Source organism: Melospiza georgiana, chromosome 6 (assembly GCF_028018845.1).
Source record: "Melospiza georgiana isolate bMelGeo1 chromosome 6, bMelGeo1.pri, whole genome shotgun sequence".
Classification (NCBI taxonomy): domain Eukaryota; kingdom Metazoa; phylum Chordata; class Aves; order Passeriformes; family Passerellidae; genus Melospiza; species Melospiza georgiana.
Window position 1 is genome coordinate 47727525 of NC_080435.1, and position 22123 is coordinate 47749647.

The 22123-nt window shown below is 38.6% G+C and overlaps 2 protein-coding genes across 3 annotated transcripts in view; one reads left to right on the plus strand and one right to left on the minus strand.

Annotated features, from left to right (window-relative positions):
• DGLUCY (D-glutamate cyclase) overlaps positions 1–14715 on the plus strand; it is a 48869-nt gene extending 34154 nt beyond the window's left edge. For both annotated transcript variants that reach the window (XM_058026861.1, XM_058026862.1), the window contains 6 exons: positions 752–1012; positions 2052–2151; positions 3769–3917; positions 8724–8843; positions 9658–9809; positions 14234–14715. In XM_058026861.1, coding sequence (XP_057882844.1) covers positions 752–1012; positions 2052–2151; positions 3769–3917; positions 8724–8843; positions 9658–9809; positions 14234–14377 — 926 coding nt within the window. In that variant the 3' untranslated portion in view covers positions 14378–14715. The remainder of the gene's footprint in view (positions 1–751; positions 1013–2051; positions 2152–3768; positions 3918–8723; positions 8844–9657; positions 9810–14233) is intronic.
• A 4006-nt stretch (positions 14716–18721) lies between these two features.
• On the minus strand, positions 18722–19920 carry GPR68 (G protein-coupled receptor 68). Its single transcript, XM_058026807.1, has one exon. The coding sequence runs from the start codon at positions 19796–19798 to the stop codon at positions 18722–18724; it is 1077 nt and encodes a 358-aa protein (XP_057882790.1). The 5' UTR covers positions 19799–19920.
• Positions 19921–22123: the final 2203 nt, after the last annotated feature.

Here is a 22123-nt window from a genome sequence, read left to right on the forward strand (position 1 = left end):
AGGAAGTGTTTGAACAGTGAGAGCGATACCCAGGTAATAGTGTTGCCTATTTAGGGACTGACCCACGAGAAAAGACTCCTGTTAATATTCACCTATTTCTCAAGGTCTGATAATGTGGTTCTCTGCTACATGAAGTGTTACAAGAACTTCTAGTAGTCACCTGGATACCACTGCATTAACTGAGTTTATGAAGTCTCCAGGAAACTTACAATGTCTCTGAAACCTCACTTCTGAGGTTAATAATTTCATTAAGTGAAATTTATTTGGGAATTAACTCTTCCCAAAGGGGACAGAGTTAAATTGAGACGAAGGATCAGTTCATACATCTGAAGTCTGCATCAGAACTTTTATAAGGCATGGGATGCTTGCAATCCAGCTTCAGTAGCTAAACATGATCTAGCAGGACTGTAAAAGGAAAACAGAGGGCCTAAGGAAAGGAAATAATATGAAATAAGCTCTCAGAAAAAGCTATTGACATTTATACCTAGAAAAGCTAGGTATAATAATTTTCAAAAGCTGACCTGACCATTCTTAACCTGGAAATACGGCCCATTATCTTCATTACTCATATCCTAGATCTCTTAGGTTTCCTGAGGAAATTACCCCAATTCCTGCCTTGACCAGAGGTTTCTCTCTTTTATTTTTTTAACCCATTTTATGTCACTAAAGCATGTACTTTCACCCAGAGGCAAACTTGAAAAGGAGAGTGATACACTGAAGCGTACTGCTCTCTTTCAACCCTCTCGTCCAGGGGAGCGGGGGATCGGGCACCTGCGGCGGCAGGGGGAGCTGCTGGGGGCCAGCCTGGCCCTGTCGCGGGCGGGCTCGGTGCTGGTGACCACGGGATTCCCCACGCACTACAGCCACCAGCCCCCCGAGGAGAACGACGGCCCCCCGGGCGCCCTGGCCATCGCGGCCATGCTGCAGGCCCTGCAGAAACGGGTTGCCATGGTTACGGATCGCAGAGCCATGGAGCTGAATACAAAGATTATTGAAGAAGCTGTTCAACTAGGTAAGAGACATGGGGTTTTCAGTTTTATATCTTGCTGATTTCAGCCAAGGTTTGCTTCAGTTTTTATTGGAATAAGATCCAAATATTACCAGGTAGAACATGCCTGGGCTCGTCTGACCCTTGCTGCTGGGCCAAAGGCAGCAGCTGTGGTGTTTCACACCTTTGGCTGGCTGGATGTAGCAGCTAGGCACTGGAAAGAAGCCAGGTTTGTAAGAACTCAGTTTACCTCTGATGGAAAGGCTTCAGACGACGGTGAAGACAAAAGGAGCGGATTCCGTCGGAGGGTTTAATCCAGAGTTTTGTTGTGTGGTCACAGACATCTGAATCTTGGTAACAGCTCCAACAGAATAAAAGAGGCATGGTCCTGGCTCAGTTTAAGCCCAGGGACAGGGGGAGGGGAAGGGACAGGTGAGCACCAACCAGGTGGGAGGGGCAGGGTCTCAGGGAACGAGGGACACCCAGACAGGCCAATGACCCTCAGGCCTGAATTGCATCCTTTGAAAGTGACCAACCACTCAAATCCTTGCTGGAATGTTAAGCCTGACTGACAGAACTCACTCAGCAAGGGGGCGAGGGGGAAGGGAGAGAGGTATTGCCACACCTGGGAAGGGACTGGGAAGTAAAACAGGGAATGAGCTCACACTGCAACAAGTTTTAATCTGTCACTTAGTCCAGGACATTATTTTCCCCAGAGAATGAATCAGAATTCATCCTCTAAGCTCTGCTCATGATGACATATTGTTAATCTAGCTGGCATCAAGGTAATGTGTACATAGCTGAGTACTGATTCTGGATGTGATAAATTGTGGATGTCTGTTCTTATTCTTGTAAACCTGTTTTCTACTTCAAGGTCCCATTTAACAGCATTTACATCTAAACAAGTTTAAATTAAAGTAAGGATATAGGGAGCTCATCAAGAACTGTGTAAAGACCTTGAATTCTTACTATTCTAGCAATTTTGCTTTCTTTTTTTTTTTAAGTTACTCAAAGATACATTAAAAAATATGTAGCATCTGAATTTCATTTTGCTTTCCTGTAGGAATCCTGAAGAAGCCCATCCCTCTATTGAGTTATCAAAGGGAAAATGCCAATTCAGCTTTAATGTTTTTGTGTGAGAATGGGAATCCTGAAAGACCTAGGTATGTGCATTCAGTTTTTGAGAATGGGTCACACCTCTACTGTGCAAAATTATAATAAAAATAAGGACCGTGGTCTAAGAAGGCACAATGGCTGCAAGTAAATCCTTAAGACTTTGAATGCACAGAGCAAACTTTGAGGCCAAACACTGTTATTGGAGCATACACTGAGTGCAGAATTCCACATTATTCTGCAATTATGCACTTCTGGAGTACAAAAAATAAACAATTCTTCATATATCAATAGTTCTTTTCCTTCAAAGAATTTCTAAAATATTTTCAGCTGTTATTTATAAATATACGTGCACACACTATGTATTATTTTATCATTTTTTAAATCTGTGAGAAGATCAAAAATTATTATATCAAAGTCAGTGAAAGAGCTAAGGAAACTGCTGTGGAGAGTGTGCATTTTCTAGAGCTTTAGCTCTAGTCTGACAGCTAGGGAACCTGATGTGGCTTAGTAAAATGTCATGTGTTTGTAATGGTGTGATTAGGGTAAATGCACTGGAGAATTTGCTAAGTAGCTGCATGCTCATTTCATTACTTAGCATGCAAGTTATATTTCCTTGAAGTAGACGTACATTGCTCATTTTTATTGATCTTTCCTCGTAAAGTATTTTAATATAGTTGCCCTCAGTTTGCATTCTTGAATAAAAAGGTCTTTCACGCTGGTATTTGCTTCATTAACTTATTGAATTCTCATCTCTTTCCACAGGTTAGTGGGTACTGTAACAGTATGCATGATACTGTCTTTATTTTTTATGTGTTGTTTTAAAAATGTCTTTTATAGATAAGCTTTATTAAAGTATAGGCATATTATATTTAAATTGGTCCCTTAGTCCCAAAAGGCTGAAGTAAGTATTTTTTTTAAGTAGACAATTACCTGCTAAAGGTCTCTGGAATCCCCGTAGATACCCACCCACAAGAACATTAGGTAATTCAGCAGAATTAGTAACCTCTTAACAGTAAAATCAGAGAAACAGAAGCAAAATAACTTAATTCTAACATACAGTGGCAGAACTGAGCACTGTAGTTCTACTTAAAATGTAGGACAGCTGCAGTACATCTGTCTACTTTCATAACCACCAAAACAGCCATGCACTTAAAAATAAATCCTCCAAATCTAAAGACTCAAACATTGCCTAACTAGAAACTGATGAATATTTGCCAAGAAATGTACTTTAAGCAGAGAATATATTTGCACTAATAAGGATTTAGATGATCATTAATTTTCCACTTTTTGCTTTCTTTGAATGCACTTACAGAGACTAATATTTTAGAAGATACTGTCTGCTTTAATGTGAAACAGAGCCAGGCCAGATGGCTGACCCAAAGGATTGCTGGCTAGGAGGATTGCAGGAACTTCTCAATTTCTTGGTAGCAAATGTAGTTTAGGGGAGCTGCAGTAAAGCTATTTAAAATACCCTAAACTAACCTTTGGGAAAAAAAAACCATAGACAACTACATTCAGAAATAACAAAACAGTGTCCAAGTTGTACCTTGAATCCCAAATGGTCAAAAAATAGAACCAAGCACAAGCAGCCAACAGAAGTATTTTTCATGTGAAAATCACAGCTTTGAATTCTCCCCTATGTTTTTTCACTCACCTCTGACCAGATTTGATCACCTGGTAGCAATAGAGCGTGCTGGGATGGCTGCTGATGGCAATTATTACAATGCCAGGAAAGTTAACATTAAACATCTTGTGGATCCCATAGATGAACTATTTTTAGCTGCACAAACCATTCCAGGAATCACAACAACAGGTAAGTGTGAGTTTGTGTGATGTTGTCAGAAGCAAGAGAAGGACAGAGCAGGAACTCCTACTGATATTGAAGAGGAGCAGGAGGCAGGTGCTGAGTGGCTGCTTTCAGGCTGCAGCTGTTTGTTGGGATTGGATTTGAAGACACTGTTGCTGGAGAAAAATTACAGGTTTCTGTTGAAGGATTCTCACAGCCAGAAAAAAAAATTATTTCAAAGTTATTTAAGGACAAAAAGGAAAAAAAAGCAGGCCCAGATATATTACCTAGACACAAGTCTATGTACATACACTCTAAGTGCAGTTTTGATAGTGACTTTATTCTGTATTTTTTTGTGTTGAAGGCAACATAGAACATAAATGATTGTTGGATGGTAACAGTCTTTTTTAAAGTATTGGTTTTATGATTGTTGCACCTAAGTTAAAACAGCAGTCTGGATAGAGTCTTTGTTTATACTGTCCTTAGCAGTACATTCCTTTAAGCAGGGATTACATATTTGCATCTATTAAAATAGTGCCTTCTCCAACAAAATCCATGAGTAAGAATCTTGAAAGGAATGCCTTGTCCTTCCCACATAAATAACACTGGCCTTTGCTAATACTTAGAATGAGAATGCTTTGGTCAACATTCTGCTCCTGTCTTTAGGTAACAAACTTTTTTTTCTTGAAAACTTATTTATATCTGATTTGGAAAAAATATACCATAGACCATTGTACAATATCCTTGTACAATCAAATGCTTCCTGCTACCATGTGTGGCCCAAATGAGAGTTTTGGAGATATATAATCTCTGTAAATATTAAAATCAAATTAGAAATAAGGACCCATACCAGACTGATTTCTGTCACATCTGCTGATTTAGCTTTTTTTCTTCTTACATTGCTGTGGACTCATTCCTAAGTATTACCAAAAGCATGGGAACTTTGGCTTCTCTGTTTTGCTGTTTTTCAATTGTTTCCACAGCGTAGTCTGATTTCACTCTATTGTTACGATTTAAAAGCTGTGTAGCAGAGGACTTCACTGATATGTGTTATTATTGTAAAACTTGCAATACTTTGTATTTAGATTTAATTCAGGGATTTTTCCTCTTCATAAGATGTACCTTCCAACATTCAAAAGGAAGCACTCTAGATGGCACTGTCTTGGCAGTCTCAACAGAGGATAAAGATTGACTGAATAAGTATTATAAGCATTATATAGGAAAAGCTCTGTTTTATAAAGATGTCTAGCAATTGCCTCAGAGCTTCATCTGCTGCTGTTAGTTTCAACTCCTGTCCCTGATTTTAGGTTGTTGATAAAAGAATTTGATCTCTTTGGCTACTTACATAACATCACAACCTGATTTCTTTAGTAAAAATACCCTAATCTCTTCAAATATCTCCCACAGCAGCTCAAAGTATACTATTCATTTACTGGAGTTTGGAATGTTCTGCCAGCTGAGAATTTGAATCTGTTCAGCAGAATGCAGTTTGTTTCAAACATTCTCTAAATATTCAAATATACTATGAAATGTCATTAATAAAAAATACCACAGGCTTGTGAAAAAGAAGAAAAGCAGTTATTCAGATTCAGTGTGTCTCAGTGCTGTGAACTTTATCTATAAAGATTTCTGCATAGAAAATGGTTTAACAAGTCAGAGGCTTTAAAGGACAATGAAGGGATCTGCTCTGTTCCCCCATGGCATTTGTATAAGTGGATATTCTGCTCTGGAGAACTGACTGGGTGTCTGTAAGAAAGCAATGTAATTGTTTCTTACATTGTCTGTTATCCAGCTAACATTTCTTGTTTTGCTGATCACGTTCATTTTTTGTGTCTGTTATTTTGATTGGGTAGCAATTTCTTGGGTTGGATGTTGGGTTTTTCAGTGTCTTTCTGCCAAGTGTAGTTTAACTTGGCCACTGTGGCCTTTGTGTTTTGTCTCCCATTACTGATAGCAATGTGTTGCTACTGATGAGGATAATTTTTTTTTTCTGGTGGGGCTGTCTTCAACTTTCTTTGTGGTCAGTAGGCATTTGGAGGCATATGACTAGTGCCAGAATAAATGCAAATATTGTACAGAATTAGGGTGGAGTACTTGAATAACCTTATAGGCTAGAATACCAGAAAGATCAAGTTTTCAGCCTACAGAAATTCTTTATATAGTGTGCTCTGTGGCAAAAAGCACTGTGTCAGTAGGTGGAGAGGGGAAATGTTAGAACATTTGTTACATGCTGATTAATTGCTGTCAAGTGTTGCATTTAAAACAAGATCTGTGTTCTTTTAAAAAAAAATCTGATCTGGTAGTTTGACCACAGACAAAGCATGAGCAATGCCTGAATTGTATGGGTACTGACATCCTAAAAACTCAGGGAGTGAGGAGCAGCCTTGAGAATCCACAGAGTAAGAAGCCATGAAAGGCTGAGTTTGGAAAGGACTCATTTTCCACATAAGTCTGAAAGAAAAGATTAAGAAATGTTACTGGAACCACATATTATTTTTTCAGCTGTCATACAACTGACATAGCTATCTGCTATTTATATAGGAGCTAATTAAAAGCCTTCCAAAGTACTTCATGAAAAAATGGGGTCACACATTTTCCTTTCATACAAAAGATTTTTAGCACAGAAGACTGAGATCTCCTGCATATTTCATGAATGCAGTTTCAGAAAACAATGTAGTCAGTGGGAACTTGCATGGAAGATCCAGCAGAACTATTTTTCCTTTGCCTGGAAAGAAATTGGGCCTTTAGAAGAGGACTCATCTTGCCTATTTTCAGACATCTATATTTGAGATGTCTGCCTTGGGGTGAGATGAACTGAATGTGTGAAGGGAGTGTTTCTTTCTGCTGACTTTAAAAGCAGCAAAGCTGACTGGCTCATGTATGGATGGCTGTGTTGCACAGGTGAATTTCACCCTGGAGATCTACAGTAAAGTACAGTTCTCTGGCAATGTGTGGAAGAAGAAGAAAACAGATGGGAGAGGAGATTTTTCAATGGGTGTTCCTTTCCTTCCAGTGTGACACAAATGGGATCCATCCACAGCAATAGATTTACTCATGGTGCAGCCATCCTGGTGACAGGACTCCCACAAAGACAGGAAAAGCAAAGCAGAACACATAGAAAAAGCCCTGAGCAATGGAGCAATATATTTCAGTTAAATAAACTGTTGGTTATTTTCATGGGACAAGAATTCATCACAGCCCTTTTAAAGAATGTTGAGAGCAAAAATTTTAATTTTGAGGGTAAGAAAAAGCAGAATATTGTGTGTGATTCTTACAAAGCAGTAAAACTTCCATGTTTATATATGAGGATAGAAGCACCAGGATTATATCAATACCTGTTTGAAAAGTACTACTAATAAAGAGATTTTTGAAAGCACCATTAACTCCCAATGGTGAAATAAATGTGAGCAGATTATTAAAGCAGACAAAAAAGAGTAGCTGTTCCATGGCAAATCCTTTTATGTAAGCTTACTCAGTTACACCCTGCTTGACTGGATAGACTTAAGGAATCAAATAAAAATTGCTGCTGAGAAATAACTTTCCATTTCACTTAAGAAGAAATTTGGTACAGACACATGAGATATTTATGCAGTTACTAAAAGTGTTAAATTTACCAGTTTTCAGGCCTTGAAATGTAAATTATAAATATTGTAATTTCTCTGCTGTAACACATACTATGCATTAGAGCACAGTCACATTTCAAATTCAAATCTGATACATCACAGTGAGGACTTGGAGCTCTTCACTATTCTGTTTCACAGACATGGTCAGGGATTTTTCTGTAAAATCTTCAAATTGAAGAAGATGCCATTCAGACTAACAGATGAAAGAGAAATTTTAATTTCCAACTCAATAGTAATAATAATTTATTAATAATTATAAATAATAAATAATTTTAGTATGTTTTTTAATATATTGGTAAGAGACTAGAAGTACTATCCAGCTTTTATGTGAACTGCTAGTTTATATATTTCACTCATCTCCAGAATGTCATCTGACAACTTTATGTCCTAAATATCAGGTTGCCTAGAATTTTCCTGAAATTGCATAGATCTCATTGATTTCACTAAAAGCACTAAGACAAATACACAGTATTTCTATTTGTGCAACAAAAATCTAGGTCCCACATCAGTATATAAGAAAATTAAAATAAATAAAGACTAGCTATTGTTTGGTAAGTGATGTGGAAAATGAAAACAGTAGTAGTATATGGGGCTGGGCTCTTTGTGTACTGCAGCACATGAGGGATTTGTATCAAACAGGTGGGCACTGCAGTCAGGCCTGCTTCTGCCCAAATCCTTATGGATATTTTTGCTTGTCTTTCTGCAATAATTGTTATTTCTATTCTGGTTTTTTGATTAAAGCTTGTAACAAGCCAAGGTTTTCTATGTTTGCTTTATCATATAGTTGTTGGCTGATTTCTCAGCTTGATTTGGGTTTAGTTTTCTGTCTTCTTTCTTTATTTGTGATTATGTACTTGTGATAACACATTATATAGAACACTCGTGTGAGGCCTTCCATAAGCAAAGTTCACTGTCTTGATTCTGTCTGCAGTTCATAGCCACTTGATAACTGTGATTTCTTTTGCATGCAGGCAATGTACAGTGTACATTGCATGATAAACTTAGAGGCTGGCATGTAATAGATTATTCTTTCAGCTATTTCATTCACAGTCTTCTGGTTTTAGGTGCTGTGGATGAAAAAAGGATAAACCATCTCATATGGAGCTAGAACTATCATAGCAACTATGGGGAAGAAACTGGATGTTTTCTAAAGGGATTGTCAGTTTTATGCTGTGTTCATACTCATTTTGTCTTTTTCCCTTTTATAAAGGTGTTGGAGATGGAGGAAATGAACTAGGAATGGGCAAAGTAAAAGATGCTGTGAAGAAGCACATAAAAAATGGAGATGTTATAGCTTGTGATGTTGAAGCTGATTTCACTGTTGTAGCTGGTAAAGGATTTTTGGTGGGGTGGGAGAGTAGCTGATATTTGAGAATGGAACTGACAAGGAAACATTTGTCTTTCCAAGTAATTTTATTGGCCCTTTCCAAGTCATCCTCAGCAAACTGAGGATCTATCTCTGTATTATGGACATTTTCTGAAGAGTTAAGCACAGAAGAGTTGCTTCAGAAGAACTGACTGAAAATTGAGAATGTTCCATGTACAAAATGCACTTAATTGGAAATAGTTGGGAAAATCCTGCATATTTTTGAAAAATCACACATTATTTAAAATCACAGAACCATGGAATCCTAGAATGGTTTGGGTTGGAAAGGACCTTGAAGATCATCCAGTTCCTACTCCCCCTGCCATGAGCAGGAAACCTTTCACTAGACCAGGTTACTCAATAACAAATATTAATAAGGAAGACTGCAGAAGTTATCTATGTGAAGACTAAAATGTCTGTGCACATAAAAATTTTCAGTATAATTGATAAACTTCTGTTTAGTGTGGGCCCTATCAGGCATAAATTAGTCATATTGCCCCTTTACAAAGAGATAAGTCCTTTCAATAATCACTCAAGGACAAATGTATGTTCTTGATGTTCAACAGTTGAATGTTATAGTTGAAATTCTGTTTTACACCAGCATGAAATAAAATTCCCAGTGAGAGAGAGATGTTCAGCACAGACCAACTTCTGGACTGGAAGGTCTGAGTTGTCCTTGGGCTCAGGTTTCTCCGTTCTAACCCAGGTGTGTGTGGCACACTCTGGGCACTCGGCAGCCAGTTTGTGCAGGTTGGTTTCACGGTGTCTCTCGTTGCAGGTGTGTCCAACTGGGGTGGCTATGCCCTTGCCTGTGCCCTGCACGTGCTGCGCTGCTGTGCCACCCACGAGCGGTACCTGCGCCGCGCCCTCGGCTGCCCGCGCGCCCCGAGCCAGCGGCCCTGGCTGCCAGCGCTGCCCTCCGTCCCCAAGGTACCTCCTGTGCCCAGGGCTGGGCTGCTGGGACACGGTGCTCAATCCTGCCTGGGCTGGCTCAGGGCCTCACCTTCGCAGGGTCTTTGGGTGCTCCTGGGGATTCCTTGTGAAGGAGCAGCCACGCTGCTTAGACTGTTTTGCACAAAGGAGACAGATTGCAAATAAAAATCCTGCAGTATGAATGTGTTCATGTCTTGTGGCTTCAAGCAGAAGGCAGTGCTACAATTTTATGGGCAATGCAAGAGATACAGTGATTAAAATTCCCTGTTTGCTTCCTTAGTATCATTCATGATTTTATAACCCTCTGTTGTAGTGTCCTTTAGATGTCTGCTCTCAAAATCAAAAGCCACAGTTCTTATGCAGTAGCCACTCCATACTTCTGATCTTTGTACCTTCCCCCGTTTCTAGTTTGCTGGAGCCTTTGTACAATTAGTTTTGAATGTTTCTAAACTGAAGTTGGAGAAAAACTTGTACATGAATATTTTTAAATGTGTTTTGACTAATGCAGCTCTGTACAGTGTGATATTCTGGGAATGCAAAGGTTTCAGACTGAGAAAAAGTAAAATAACTGAGAGGGGTGAGAAATGACTCTGATCTGTGCTCATCCTGCGAAGCACGTGCCTCTATTTTTAACTTGACAGTGGTTAAAAAAAAATCTGTCTATACACACACACACACCCCTAATGATTAAATAAGATTTGTTCCACAACTTTGCAATAAATTAGGAGCTTCAAGATTTCAAGATTCCGCTTTATTAGCAGAGTTGGACAAACCCATTAAGTGTGTGATGTCCAAGAATGCTAAGCAAAATGCAATCCATCTACCATAGCTACTGCCCAAAACAAAGAAGTTTTTCTCCTGAGATGATTGGACATTCTGCATGAAATTCCAACAAAGCACATTTTAAGTATTTTAGAGTAGATCCCACTTTTTTTTTTTAAATTCTTGCTATCTTAGTTTTTCATCTAAAGGTCATAAAACTGAAACTGATCCCAACACTTGACGTAGCCATATAGCTTAACAAAGCTTACATGGCCCTTTTCAGCAGTCTTTTTTATAAAACAGTTTAATTATTTTTCAGTTTTCAGTGTTTTTTCCAGTTGCATCTACTAATTTTTGACCTTTAAATTAATGCATCCTAAAATGACTGTGATCAAAATTCCTGGTAATGAGATAGTGTAATTAAATGTTATATTGTGTACAGGAAAACCTTGTTTTTGTTTTACTAAGCTATACAGCTGGGAATATTAATGATCCAATAATGGGCTACTGAAAGTGCAATACTAAAATCTGTTGAGATAAAATTAATGGAAACAGTTCTGTGGAGGAGAGAAAATGACAAAATGTCTGACAAGAAAATATGATATCTTTAATTATAAATCACACAACAATGAACAGGGCAGAAAATTGAATACATTAGTATTCACGTACTCCATTAGTATAAAAAATCAGACCATTTCTGTTTATCTGGCTACTTCCTGCAAAATTCAGCTTCATTTAATGCTATAATAAGTGCCCTAATGAGATAAAGAGCAATACCACACAGATCCATCTTGGTGTTTATATTTGTGATTGTAACTGGAAAGAGGACATTAGAAGGAGTCCCTTAGCACCAGGCAGCTTTCTTATAATGTGTTGTATTTTTCTTCAAAAAATGCCACTTGCATGAATGCTGTAGGTCATAATCACTAAGTGAAGACTTCCCCTGAAACATCAACATTATTTCCTTTCAAGCTGGTGTTCAAACAGTGTCAGGATTGCACTGCCAAACCCCAGAAGTGCAGAGCTGTCCCTTCCCACTGAGCAGCAAACTGAGATTGCTCTGAGTTCCTGGATGAACCTTTCCACACAATTTAGTGAGATGCTGCAAAGCATTTGTTCTGTGCTGAGAACTGCTGGAGCAGGAAACAGCTGGACCTAAACAATCTTTGCTTACCTTTACCTTTGCTTACCTAATTATTTGATTATGGTATTGGCTCGGTTTTTCAGATGTTCATAGTGCTTTTACACCAAAGTGACTGTAATGAAATGAATTCATTCATACATATCCAAATGTAGCTAATGCTAAACATCCTGCAGTCAACTCTGCATTTCATTGCATCTCACAAACAGGTTCAGATATCAAGCATTTGTTCCTTTTCTGAACTGTTTATTAATGGCAACATATTAGCGGTATAGTATTAATTTTAAATTATGACCTATAAGAATATGAATTATATAAGTATATAAAGGTATGACATATTTTAGTGTGCTTAATTAGCTTTGTCTAAGGAAGTTTGTGCTTGAGAAAAGCACAAACTAATGAGATACTTTTCTATTAATATGATTATTTTTCCAGTTACCCCACTCCCAACATAATTATTTAGTAAAGAGAAAGCTGTGGTCAAATTGCAGCACTGTACAGCTATTTTATGGCAGGCTATGGTTTATCAGGCATAGTTATGTAGTATTAAACAAGCAAACTTTTTTTACCTCATATAAGCAGATCAGAGAGCTCTAATATGTAAATATGTAGCACAAACTATTCATATTAGGGATTACATTTTGTGTATCCAATTTAGGTGCCTCTTTTGCAACAGGAGAGATCTCCTTTGCCCTTTTAGATACACTCAGTGCTCAGAGAAACCTCTGTTGTGCAGAAAGATCAGTTGTATATATTTGCATTTATGTATATGATCATTCATATGATGTAAACTGATGTGCATTTATAATTATATTAATTATAAAGTAGCAAATTTATGCTACTAGTGTATCCAGATAATTTCCTTAAATAGCTGTGTCACTGCTGACACCATGTAACTTTGCATATTTTTCCTTTAGTAGAAAACCAGAGCCTCATTTAATTTTGTTGCAGCTAAGAATTAGGATGATTTACCAGGAAATAAAAGACACATCTTTAGAAAGTGCATTCAGAGAGCAGGTTACAAAATTAAATTGAATTGATCACACAGGGCATGCTTTGCTTCATTCAGAAATGATTATATTTTGGCCATTTTACCATTAGGTAAAATACAACTATATTATGTCTCAATTCAGATCCACAGCTACTGTATTCTTTGTGGTTTAGAAGTGTTCCTAGAAAAAAATCTAGCATTTGATAAGAGAAAATTAGATATTTTAACATTCCTTTTTTTCATCATTCATGTGTGTGCAGGAGATAGAGAACTTCTGCTAGGTTATTGTGTGGTAGTGTCAAATATGAAGTGTTCAAACCCAGAGAACTCCTTGTCAAGGATACTGGTAGGATTGTTGCAGCAGCAATTTGCATGGAAATGGATGTGGCACAGTAGGCAAGGCTCAGAAAGGGCATTCCTAGTAAAGAAAGAGAGGAAAAGAGGAAGGGAAAGGAAAAGAGACGAAAAGATTGATAGGTGAGTGTTTCAAGGTCTTATATAACCTATCACAGGGTTGGCATAGGGAAAGCTAAGAAGTGACCAGGTTTTTAGTTTTCTCAGACTTTTATTAACAGAATTCAAGGAATAAATTCTCACTATAGTGAATGCCAAAAATTAGGAAGTCTTACTGTGTACATTTCACAGCAAATGAAAAGCAGAGCAGTTTATGCCAGACATACATTCACTTGAAACCAGATCTTCAAATTTTACTGTTCCTGTGTTTTTTTCAGAGCTCATTTTATCCCATCTTTTTATCTGACAATGCTAACTGGCCCATAGCTCACAAAAAAAGGATTTTGTTCCCTCTGTGTACTTTTACAGTTCAACTTGGAACACACTTTGTTATCTGCTTATATTAGTTAAGCAAGAAAATAACTGTAGTTCTAAACAAAGCCTTTGCTAGTTCAGAGCATGCCAAGGAAGCACAATTTCCGAGGTTGTTTTCTCCCCAGTCCTTCCCTAAGCAACCAGAATTGTCATAAAATCAAAAAATGAAAAGAGAAGAGAGTGCCAAAGCACAGAGAGATCAGAGAAGCTGCAGGAAAGGAAAGTGAGTGTGCAGCCCATCCAGGTGCTCTCTGTAACCTTTTCTCCTGGTGCACCCTCCTTCACTTCTGTCTTTTTCTATAAAAATGCAGCTGCAGCCAGCTGCCTGGCTGGGGAGACCACAGATGGATTTCTGAGATACTTTGGGTGGAGGTTCCTCTGATTCTGATTTGTGCAATATAGGAACTTGAAACCAAGCAAAAAATGATGTTTCTGAATTGACACTAATGTTCTGTTGAAGGCAGTGTGGAGAAAAATAATATTCAGTGGTTAAGTAGCAGTTAAGATTATAAACCATCTGACACTCCCTGAGCTCCAGCTGCTGAACATATTCTTTGGGACAAGATAGTACTTGCAACTTGATGGCAAAATAAATATGAAGGATATGGTCAGTCTCTCCCAGAATTAAAACAAAGATCTTGATGACTGACCTTGTCTGATTCAGAATTTTAATTGTACTCTGTTTCTTTGTTTTTCAAGGAGGAAAAGCTTCTGAAAGCACTTGTGCAGCTCGGGGTCCGCAGTGGCAAAACTGCCAGTCTGGAGATGGAGGTGGATGGGCTGCCCTTCTACAGCACCCACTCACTGATGATTGAAAAGCTGCTGCAGGAAGCTCAGCACTGACTGCCCCTAGTGATTTCTACATGAAGAGTTGCTCCCATGTCATTTCCTTATTTCTGAGGCTCTCTCAAGATGTAAAAGATCAGAAAAAGATGGCTTTTCATCTCTGGTGTCTTGACCACACACAGCCTTTCATTGTTATCCTTACAACATCTCTGTGAAACAAGAAGAGGATATCATCATCCATTTGGCTTACATTTCTTTTCTGTAATTTTATAATGGAAAACGGAATTTTGTAATTTTATAATTTTTAATGGAAAATTAATATTAAATTATATTATACAATTAGAGGTGATCTGGCTTTTACAAAGAAAGCATGAAATTACAATGAGATATTATTGCACTGCTGTTCTTGTTTTACTAACCTCATAACTGCAACAGGAAGTAACTTTCATAGCAACCTGGATTTAAAAATACTTGTGGTGAGGAAAACAGCTACAGTAGAGAGAGAAGATTCAAAACAAAACTGCAATGTTACAGTAGTGAGAGCTCCACTGCACACTTCCTGTAGCCCCCCTCTTGTGTTCTTATGGTGGGGGATAGTTTCTGGAAGTGTGAGGGGAGAAGGAGAAAATTTTAACTGAACTAATGAAAATAAGGGCAGCATTGCAGATCTTCTGTGTAAAGGGTTGGCTGTGCCATTATCCCCTGTCATATTAGTAATTTGCCACTTAGGTATTTTGCCGCTTTATGGATAGTAGAGAAAATGTGTAGACATTTCAGAGTATCCTGTTGTTACAAAGAAATTAATTGAATACAAAAATAATTATTTGAAATTAAAGTATGATTCTAAATGAATAAACATTTGCATTCAGTAAAACATTATGTTAATGAACTTTTGCATAAATTCCTATTGTAGAGGTTCAGCTCCTGACAAGACCAAGTGCAGTAACATTGAATTCTATCCCATAGGATTACTGACACTGAAGCAGTTCATGACAAATGGTTGTGAACTGTGCCCAGCTTTTGTCATTCAAAGCTGTAATTTTACCTTAACTCCAGGTGAGTGGCAGGACTACAGTTCAGCTGGCTGTCAGCCCTGCCAGCAGAGAGAGGGAGGTGCATTTGACACCACCCCTACAGCACTGGTGCTTTTCCTGTCATGAAATGGAAGTTGCCTTCAGTTGGACTTTCAGCAGCGAACAACACTTTGTATCTCTTTTCCTTCCTGGCAGGTGAGTTTTATTTTCCTTCTTCAATACAAGACAAACAACTTTTTCAGAATGAGAAAAATAATTTCATACCACAAACACCAGCATATTTTGAACATTAATCAGAAGTCCCTGAGGATACAGGGCCTTTGAAGACATAGAATAGTAGAACACATGACAAAAAAAATCTTAATGCCAGACTTCTGCTAGACATTCAGGTTCACCAAAGATCCCAATGGTCATTTTCTAGATCAGTTGATCAGTTTTCTTTTTTTAGATTCATTTTATCTAAAAACTTCTCAAAGGATGTTCTAGAAAAGTATCTTGGAAGTTTCACAATTAGAAAATATCTCCTTTAGAAGTCTCCAAACTCTCCTAACTATATATAAGTATTAAGTAAAATATTTCGTAAGAATGCTTGAACTTTTTGCCAAAGCCAGTAACTCTGCAGGATGGCATGTGTTCACTGCTGCACAGAACTTGCAGAATGAAATTTGCATCCTTTTAAAAGAAACAGCTGATTTTATTCTTTCTGTGCTACTGACATGTTACACTAACAGGTGCAATGGATAATTTAAAAAAAAATTCATTTAGTAACCTTTTGCTCTTTTTTCACCCCAAAATACAAGTCTTAACAGTCAGTTTTCATTAAGAAATACAAAATGTAATAATTTTTTTTTTCTTTTTCTCGAGTGTGTGCTTTTAAAATGCTTTCTTGTGTGCATCCCAAGCATGGCATTTACTTCAGTAGCATGTGTAGCATGTCTCTAGCAACCTTAGCAGGACCCTTGAATGAATGTCTTTAACTGAGAGGGAAGGAAAAGCTGTGAGTGGGAGTTTCCTTCCTACTCTGTTGGTTACAGTTCTGCAGCCTAAGCCAAACAGTTACAATACAGAAAGAATTGATAAAATATTGGCCTCAAGGAAAAAAAAAAAAAAAAAAAAAAAGGGAAAAAGAAGAAAAAAACCCTCCTTTCTGTTCTGGGTTAGCAGGATAAGTGCTGAGAACTGGAGCAGAATGCTGCACTGTGTTACACAAGTTTCCATCTGATTTTAAACTGCAGCAGCTGACCAAAGCTGACCACATCAAAGTTCCATCTCCAATGAGCCTTAATCCCTCAGATGACAATTGCATGTAGTACAGCATGCTCTGCATTCCAGCTGTCTAATTTAAACAGCATGGGGACCTGTAAAGGAGCAACACATAAACACAACAACAAATATTTAATCCTGGAACAAACCACGTGTGTCTTGCAGCCTGGCAGTCATGGGGGGCCCAAGGAGTTGGTGCTTAACAATGTACAAGGTCAGCACTCCAGGGAGGGAGTCCCTGCTCTACAAACCCCTTGGAATACACAGCAGAGGAGATGGAAGATTAGGAGAAAGATTAGGAGAAAATAAAGCTAAACAGTGCTAATAGTCAGGAGAAAAAAATGCAGATGTAAGGTTAATTAATCCAGCTGAGTGGTCAAAGTATAAAGAAATGTAAAATAATTAAACAAACCAAATGTTAACCTAAGCAAACCTAATCCCCTCTTATGACTGAGGACATGAATCCTTTCTGCAAGAGGAGGGAGGAGAGGATCTGTAGTCTCACAAATAGAAATTGTACACCAAAGCTAAAGATAGTTATTTCAAACATGGTGTGAAAAAATATGAAAACTATAAAAACATTCTTTATTAAACACATCCACTAATTATATCCAATGTTGCACTCTCAAGGTGGTTTCCAGAAAACTGTTAGAATATATTCCTTTTGGAATCTGATTACTAGGAAGGCTGTATTATAATGACATATTCAGATAGCAGGAATAAACCATCTGTCTAGACAATCTTTGGACTCAAAAGCAAACCAAAGAAACAGAACTGATTATACTGCTGGAAGTTATCAGCTCTGGGTTGCAGAGAGAGAGGTGTTTCAAGGAAGGTTTGAAACCAGAGAATTGAAAAGACAAGGCAATATTTATGGTGTAACAGCTGCAGGTCAAAGGATGTGTGATGAGCAGATCTCAAAGAAGAATCACACAGGAATCATCAGTGTAACAAAAAAACTCTAAGGAACCTAGAGAGGAGGTGGTGGTAGAAACAATACTGAGGAGCACAACTCCCAGGTCTTTAACAGCCATTATTCTCCACTTACTCCTATAGTTTGTTTCTGTCTAAACCAGGGCACAGATCATTCATACATCATATTACTGATACTGTATTTACTGAACAATGACCAAACCTTAAACGATGTTATCTGTGGGCAAAAACATGGTTTAAACAGAATTAATTCAACAGTTTCCCTGACAAATGCATTGTTATGTAATTGTCTGCATGGTCTGTGCTGCACAAGACACACAAATTGTAAAGGACACAATCAAAACCTTAGCAAGGTGTAGTAGAATTTAGATGTAAATAAATATTCTTGAACAGAGTGACTCAGAGAAGCCCATGGGATCAAAGTACCTCACATACTACCAATCTCTTGTTCTCTTCTGAGTCAACACACCAAGTCATAGACACTCACTGGAGCCCAGAGTCTCCTACTTCCAGAAGTCTCTAGGAGCCTTACAAAGAAGTTTAACAGTCTGAGGCTCAACAGTGAAATAAGAGCCTGAAGGTCTCAGCAGGTGCTGAGTTCCTTGTGCATGTTCTCCCACAATGTCTCACACTATCAGACTGACTGTTTTAGGAATCTTGTTCTGGCATGGTCTCTGCAGGCTTTGAAACTGGCAGAAGGAGAAGTTTTTTACAGAGAGTTACAGAGATGTTGCAGAAGTGTTTTTTGTTGGGATTTTTGTTTTTAAAAGTATATATGGGAACATTAATTTTTTTGTCTCTGACCTTTTCAACAGATGATAGCTTGTAGAGAATTACTTTCTCTAGATGCTACAGGGGCAAACAGAAGCAGCTAAAGATGAGTTCACCAGAACTGCACCCCGTGAGTACTGGCCTATTCCAGTCAATGCGGTCATCAAGACAAACAGATTTTAAGTGGCAGCACAAGAGATATGTGATTATAACTGAACTGACTTAGCACATATTTTCCTCACTATTGCCAGGGTCCAAGCACCTCTGGAAACAGCTCCACTGCACAGCATTGCTCATAAGCCTTTGGGAGGTCACACTGTGGTAATGCATGAATAATTCAGACAGATCCACAAACACAGCCATAGCTGCAGGTGTAGGATTAAGGTCCTTTTGATTAATGCTATAGGCTGTCTGCATTAGTTGTGAAGCAGTCCTTCATTCCAGCATCATCAAGTGGTATTTGTAATAACCCTGGTTGTTGTTCATGCTGTTTTCTGTTGGGAGTTTCAGTAGTGTTTAGTGGATAGGATTCCTTCGTCTCAGTACTCAGATGGCCTAAACACGTTAGGCAAGAGTCTCTCATCTTGATGAAGTTCTGGTAAGTGCTTTCACTGGAAAAACAGTACAATACTGGGTCAGCAACACAGTTAAAAGTGGTTAACAGGAGAGAAATATGGTAAACATTGAATATTTTCTCAGCAAATGAGCAGCTGTTCTCCAACAAGCTACGAACTACAAGTAGGATGTGGTATGGTCCAAAGCAGACTAAAAATATGAAAACAGTGCTTGATACCAGTCTTTTAATTTGGATTTTCTTCTTCTTTTGGGTGCCAGGACTCTTGTGGACAACTCGTAGAATCCCACAGTAGGAGAAGGCCAGCAGAAACAAAGGGAAAAGGAAGCCAGCAGAGAAGCGGTAGTAATTGACAGTGTGCTCCCATTTCTTGATGGGGTAATGCTCAAAGCACACCAGGTGGCTCTCAGCATCCATGCTGATCTCTCCATGTGTGAAGACAAAGCTGCACGTGATGATTTCTTTGGCCCAGACGACGCTGCTGACGATGGCAGCAGCCCTCATGGTGCGGAAGCGCTGGAAGCGGAAGGGGTGCACCACGGCCAGGTAGCGGTCGATGGAGATGCAGCACAGGAAGCCCACGCTGATGTAGATGTTCTCGTACAGGATGATGCCACACACCTTGCACAGCAGCTCATCGTAGGTCCAGTTGTCATGCTGTAAAGCATACTGAAGCCAAAAAGGCAAAGAAAATATGTACAGCAGGTCTGCTATAGTCAAATTGCAAAGGTAGACACCTAATTCATTTTTAGCCTTGATCTGTAAATAGCCATAGTACAGGGACAGGCAGTTTGCTGGCAAGCCTAATATGAATACAAATATGTACACCACAGGGGATAATGTCTCGTGGATTTCGTGATTAATATTGCACTTCTCAGTCACATTCTCTGTGAAATTCACCATCTTCTACTTCTCCCTCTGTATCACTCATCAGGGTCCTGAATGTAAGACTTAATTACATTCAGTTTTCATGTAGAGTTTATTTCTTCCAAAAACCTTTAGGCTGAAGTGACAACTTGCTGCAGGATGTTAATAACCTGAAGATAAAACACAAGGAAATCTTTAGAAGGGTTACAATTGTTAAATACATAGTACATTTTTCAGAAAGCTGCCTTTTCCTAGCTCTAAATCTTTGATAAAGACAAAGCCTGTTTGGGAAATCAAGATTCACATAACTCCTAGTACATAATAGAAAAGTGCCAGAAAATTATGTGATTCAGAATCACAAAGCAAGTTACAAATATTTATTGTTTTATCTTTGGAGGTATCTAAAATGTGAAGAAATATCATCCCTGGTTTACAGATGGGGCAGAAAAGCATTAATCAGATTTGACTGTGATGGAAAAGGTGTCTCTGGTAAACCAGCAATCCACAGACTTCCTCAGAGGATGTAGGGTGCACAAAACTCTTGATTATTAATTTCCATTTCTTAAATTTCCCTTTACATACAAGATACCTTGTAATATGCAGTTCAATTCAGCAGGATGAAAAAAAAGGGAATTTTTAGCACTTTCTCTTACAGTTACTTGTAAAACCAATCCTGAAAGCAAGCTGTCTTCCTCTGTTAGAAGGATGTGGTGAAACTCTGGTAACAGGGCATCTTCATAGTCTCACTTCTAGAGGATATGCTATTAAATATTCCTTATTTGCCATCAACTCCAAAACCCACACACTTATGACTGATTCATTTGTAGCTTTCCTTTCATCTTCACTGAATATGAATGTAATTGTTTTCACCTGAAGAATCTGGTATAATCCAAACACGTACCCACAGAAGCCATTGCTATGCTATACTATACTGAACTACACTGTAACAATTTAATGCACCAAAACCACTGCTGACAGTGCATTTGCACTCAGTTCTACGAGGTCAAGCCTGGACCAGCTCTCAGTGATGAAACCCTCAACTGAACAATGAAATGCCCCACCCAGCGTTTGATCACCTCATGGTGTACTCACACAGGCACAGATGCTCAGCACTGGAGAACAGTGGAGCAAACTGTGCCTGATCTGACGGGAATGCAGTTTTACCTGGTGGTGCAGAACAGCTAGACTGCATTTCTTTCAATGTCTCCTCAGAAGATTCAGGGATGTTGGGTACACGTTTGTAAGGTTAACAGTGTGTACTCTTGTGTACTCCTTGCACAGCTTCAGGTACTATGCATTCAAAAGAAGCACTAGCTAAAGATAAGGCCTTGCTGCTTTTTCCTGTTTGCTATGCTAATTTGCATTTCTGTTGTCATCTTCTGTCCCATCTAGGAACATAAAATTTCTTCCAAGTCAATACTTACAAAAATATGACCACTCTACAGTAAAATTACTGTCAGCTTTAGCATTTGAGGATGTTACTGTCAAGTAATTTTTTTAATACATACAGGTTTTCTTTAAAATAGTGATAGATAGGCTTTACTCCTGTGGAAACTAAAAAAAAAAATTGCTTTAAGCCAGAAAAGAATTGCCTGGCTGAAATAAGTGATCAAACCTGCAAAGAATTTCATTTTTTAGCTTCAACCAGCATAGTTCCACAGAATTCATGGGAAACACACAGAGATAAGAATTGGGATGTGGTTTTCATCCCTTTACTTTTAATATCCAACTGAGGGAACATCAGCCCTGATTTTGGTGGAAATATCCTTGAGAGCTCAGAAACTCTCAGTCATGAAACAATAGGCCAAGGTAAGTTCATCTCCCTCAAAACTTTCAACTCCACTGTCCAGTGCAATTTGTGTGAAAGACTGCTCAAGTCTGGCACTCTGCTCTCCTCCACCTCTCAGACTCAACAGCTCCTTTGGGGTTTAAGAGACTCACACTCCCCACTGTGGCTGTCACAATGTTAGAGCTCATTTATCAAGCTCAGCAGGAGAAATGCTGTGAGGGGACCCAGGCACAGGTACCTGTGCTTCAGCTTGAAGTTTGCTCCAGGAGATTGCCATAACCTCCATTCTGGAATAAACATGACAATGTTAGCAGTGCTGACATGTACAGCAGAAATCAATCACTAAAGTTAAGTACAAATTTCCCCAAACACTGATACCTAGGGCCTGTTAGCTCCCCTGTAACACTATGCAGTTTCTCCAAGGGTTCATAGCCACCACATATCTCTTCCATCTGCAGACAAGGGCAGTGCACAGAATCTCTGCTGAGGCAGATTTGATAACCTTCTTACCCCAACCCACCTTTTCAATCCAGAGCTCCAGGCCTGAGTTTGTATTTCATAGCATTTCTGTA

What these genes read in the sequence shown, in the direction of transcription:
- GPR68 (XM_058026807.1), bottom strand. Translation starts at nt 19,798, where the DNA reads ATGGTGAATTTCACAGAGAATGTGACTGAGAAGTGCAATATTAATCAC.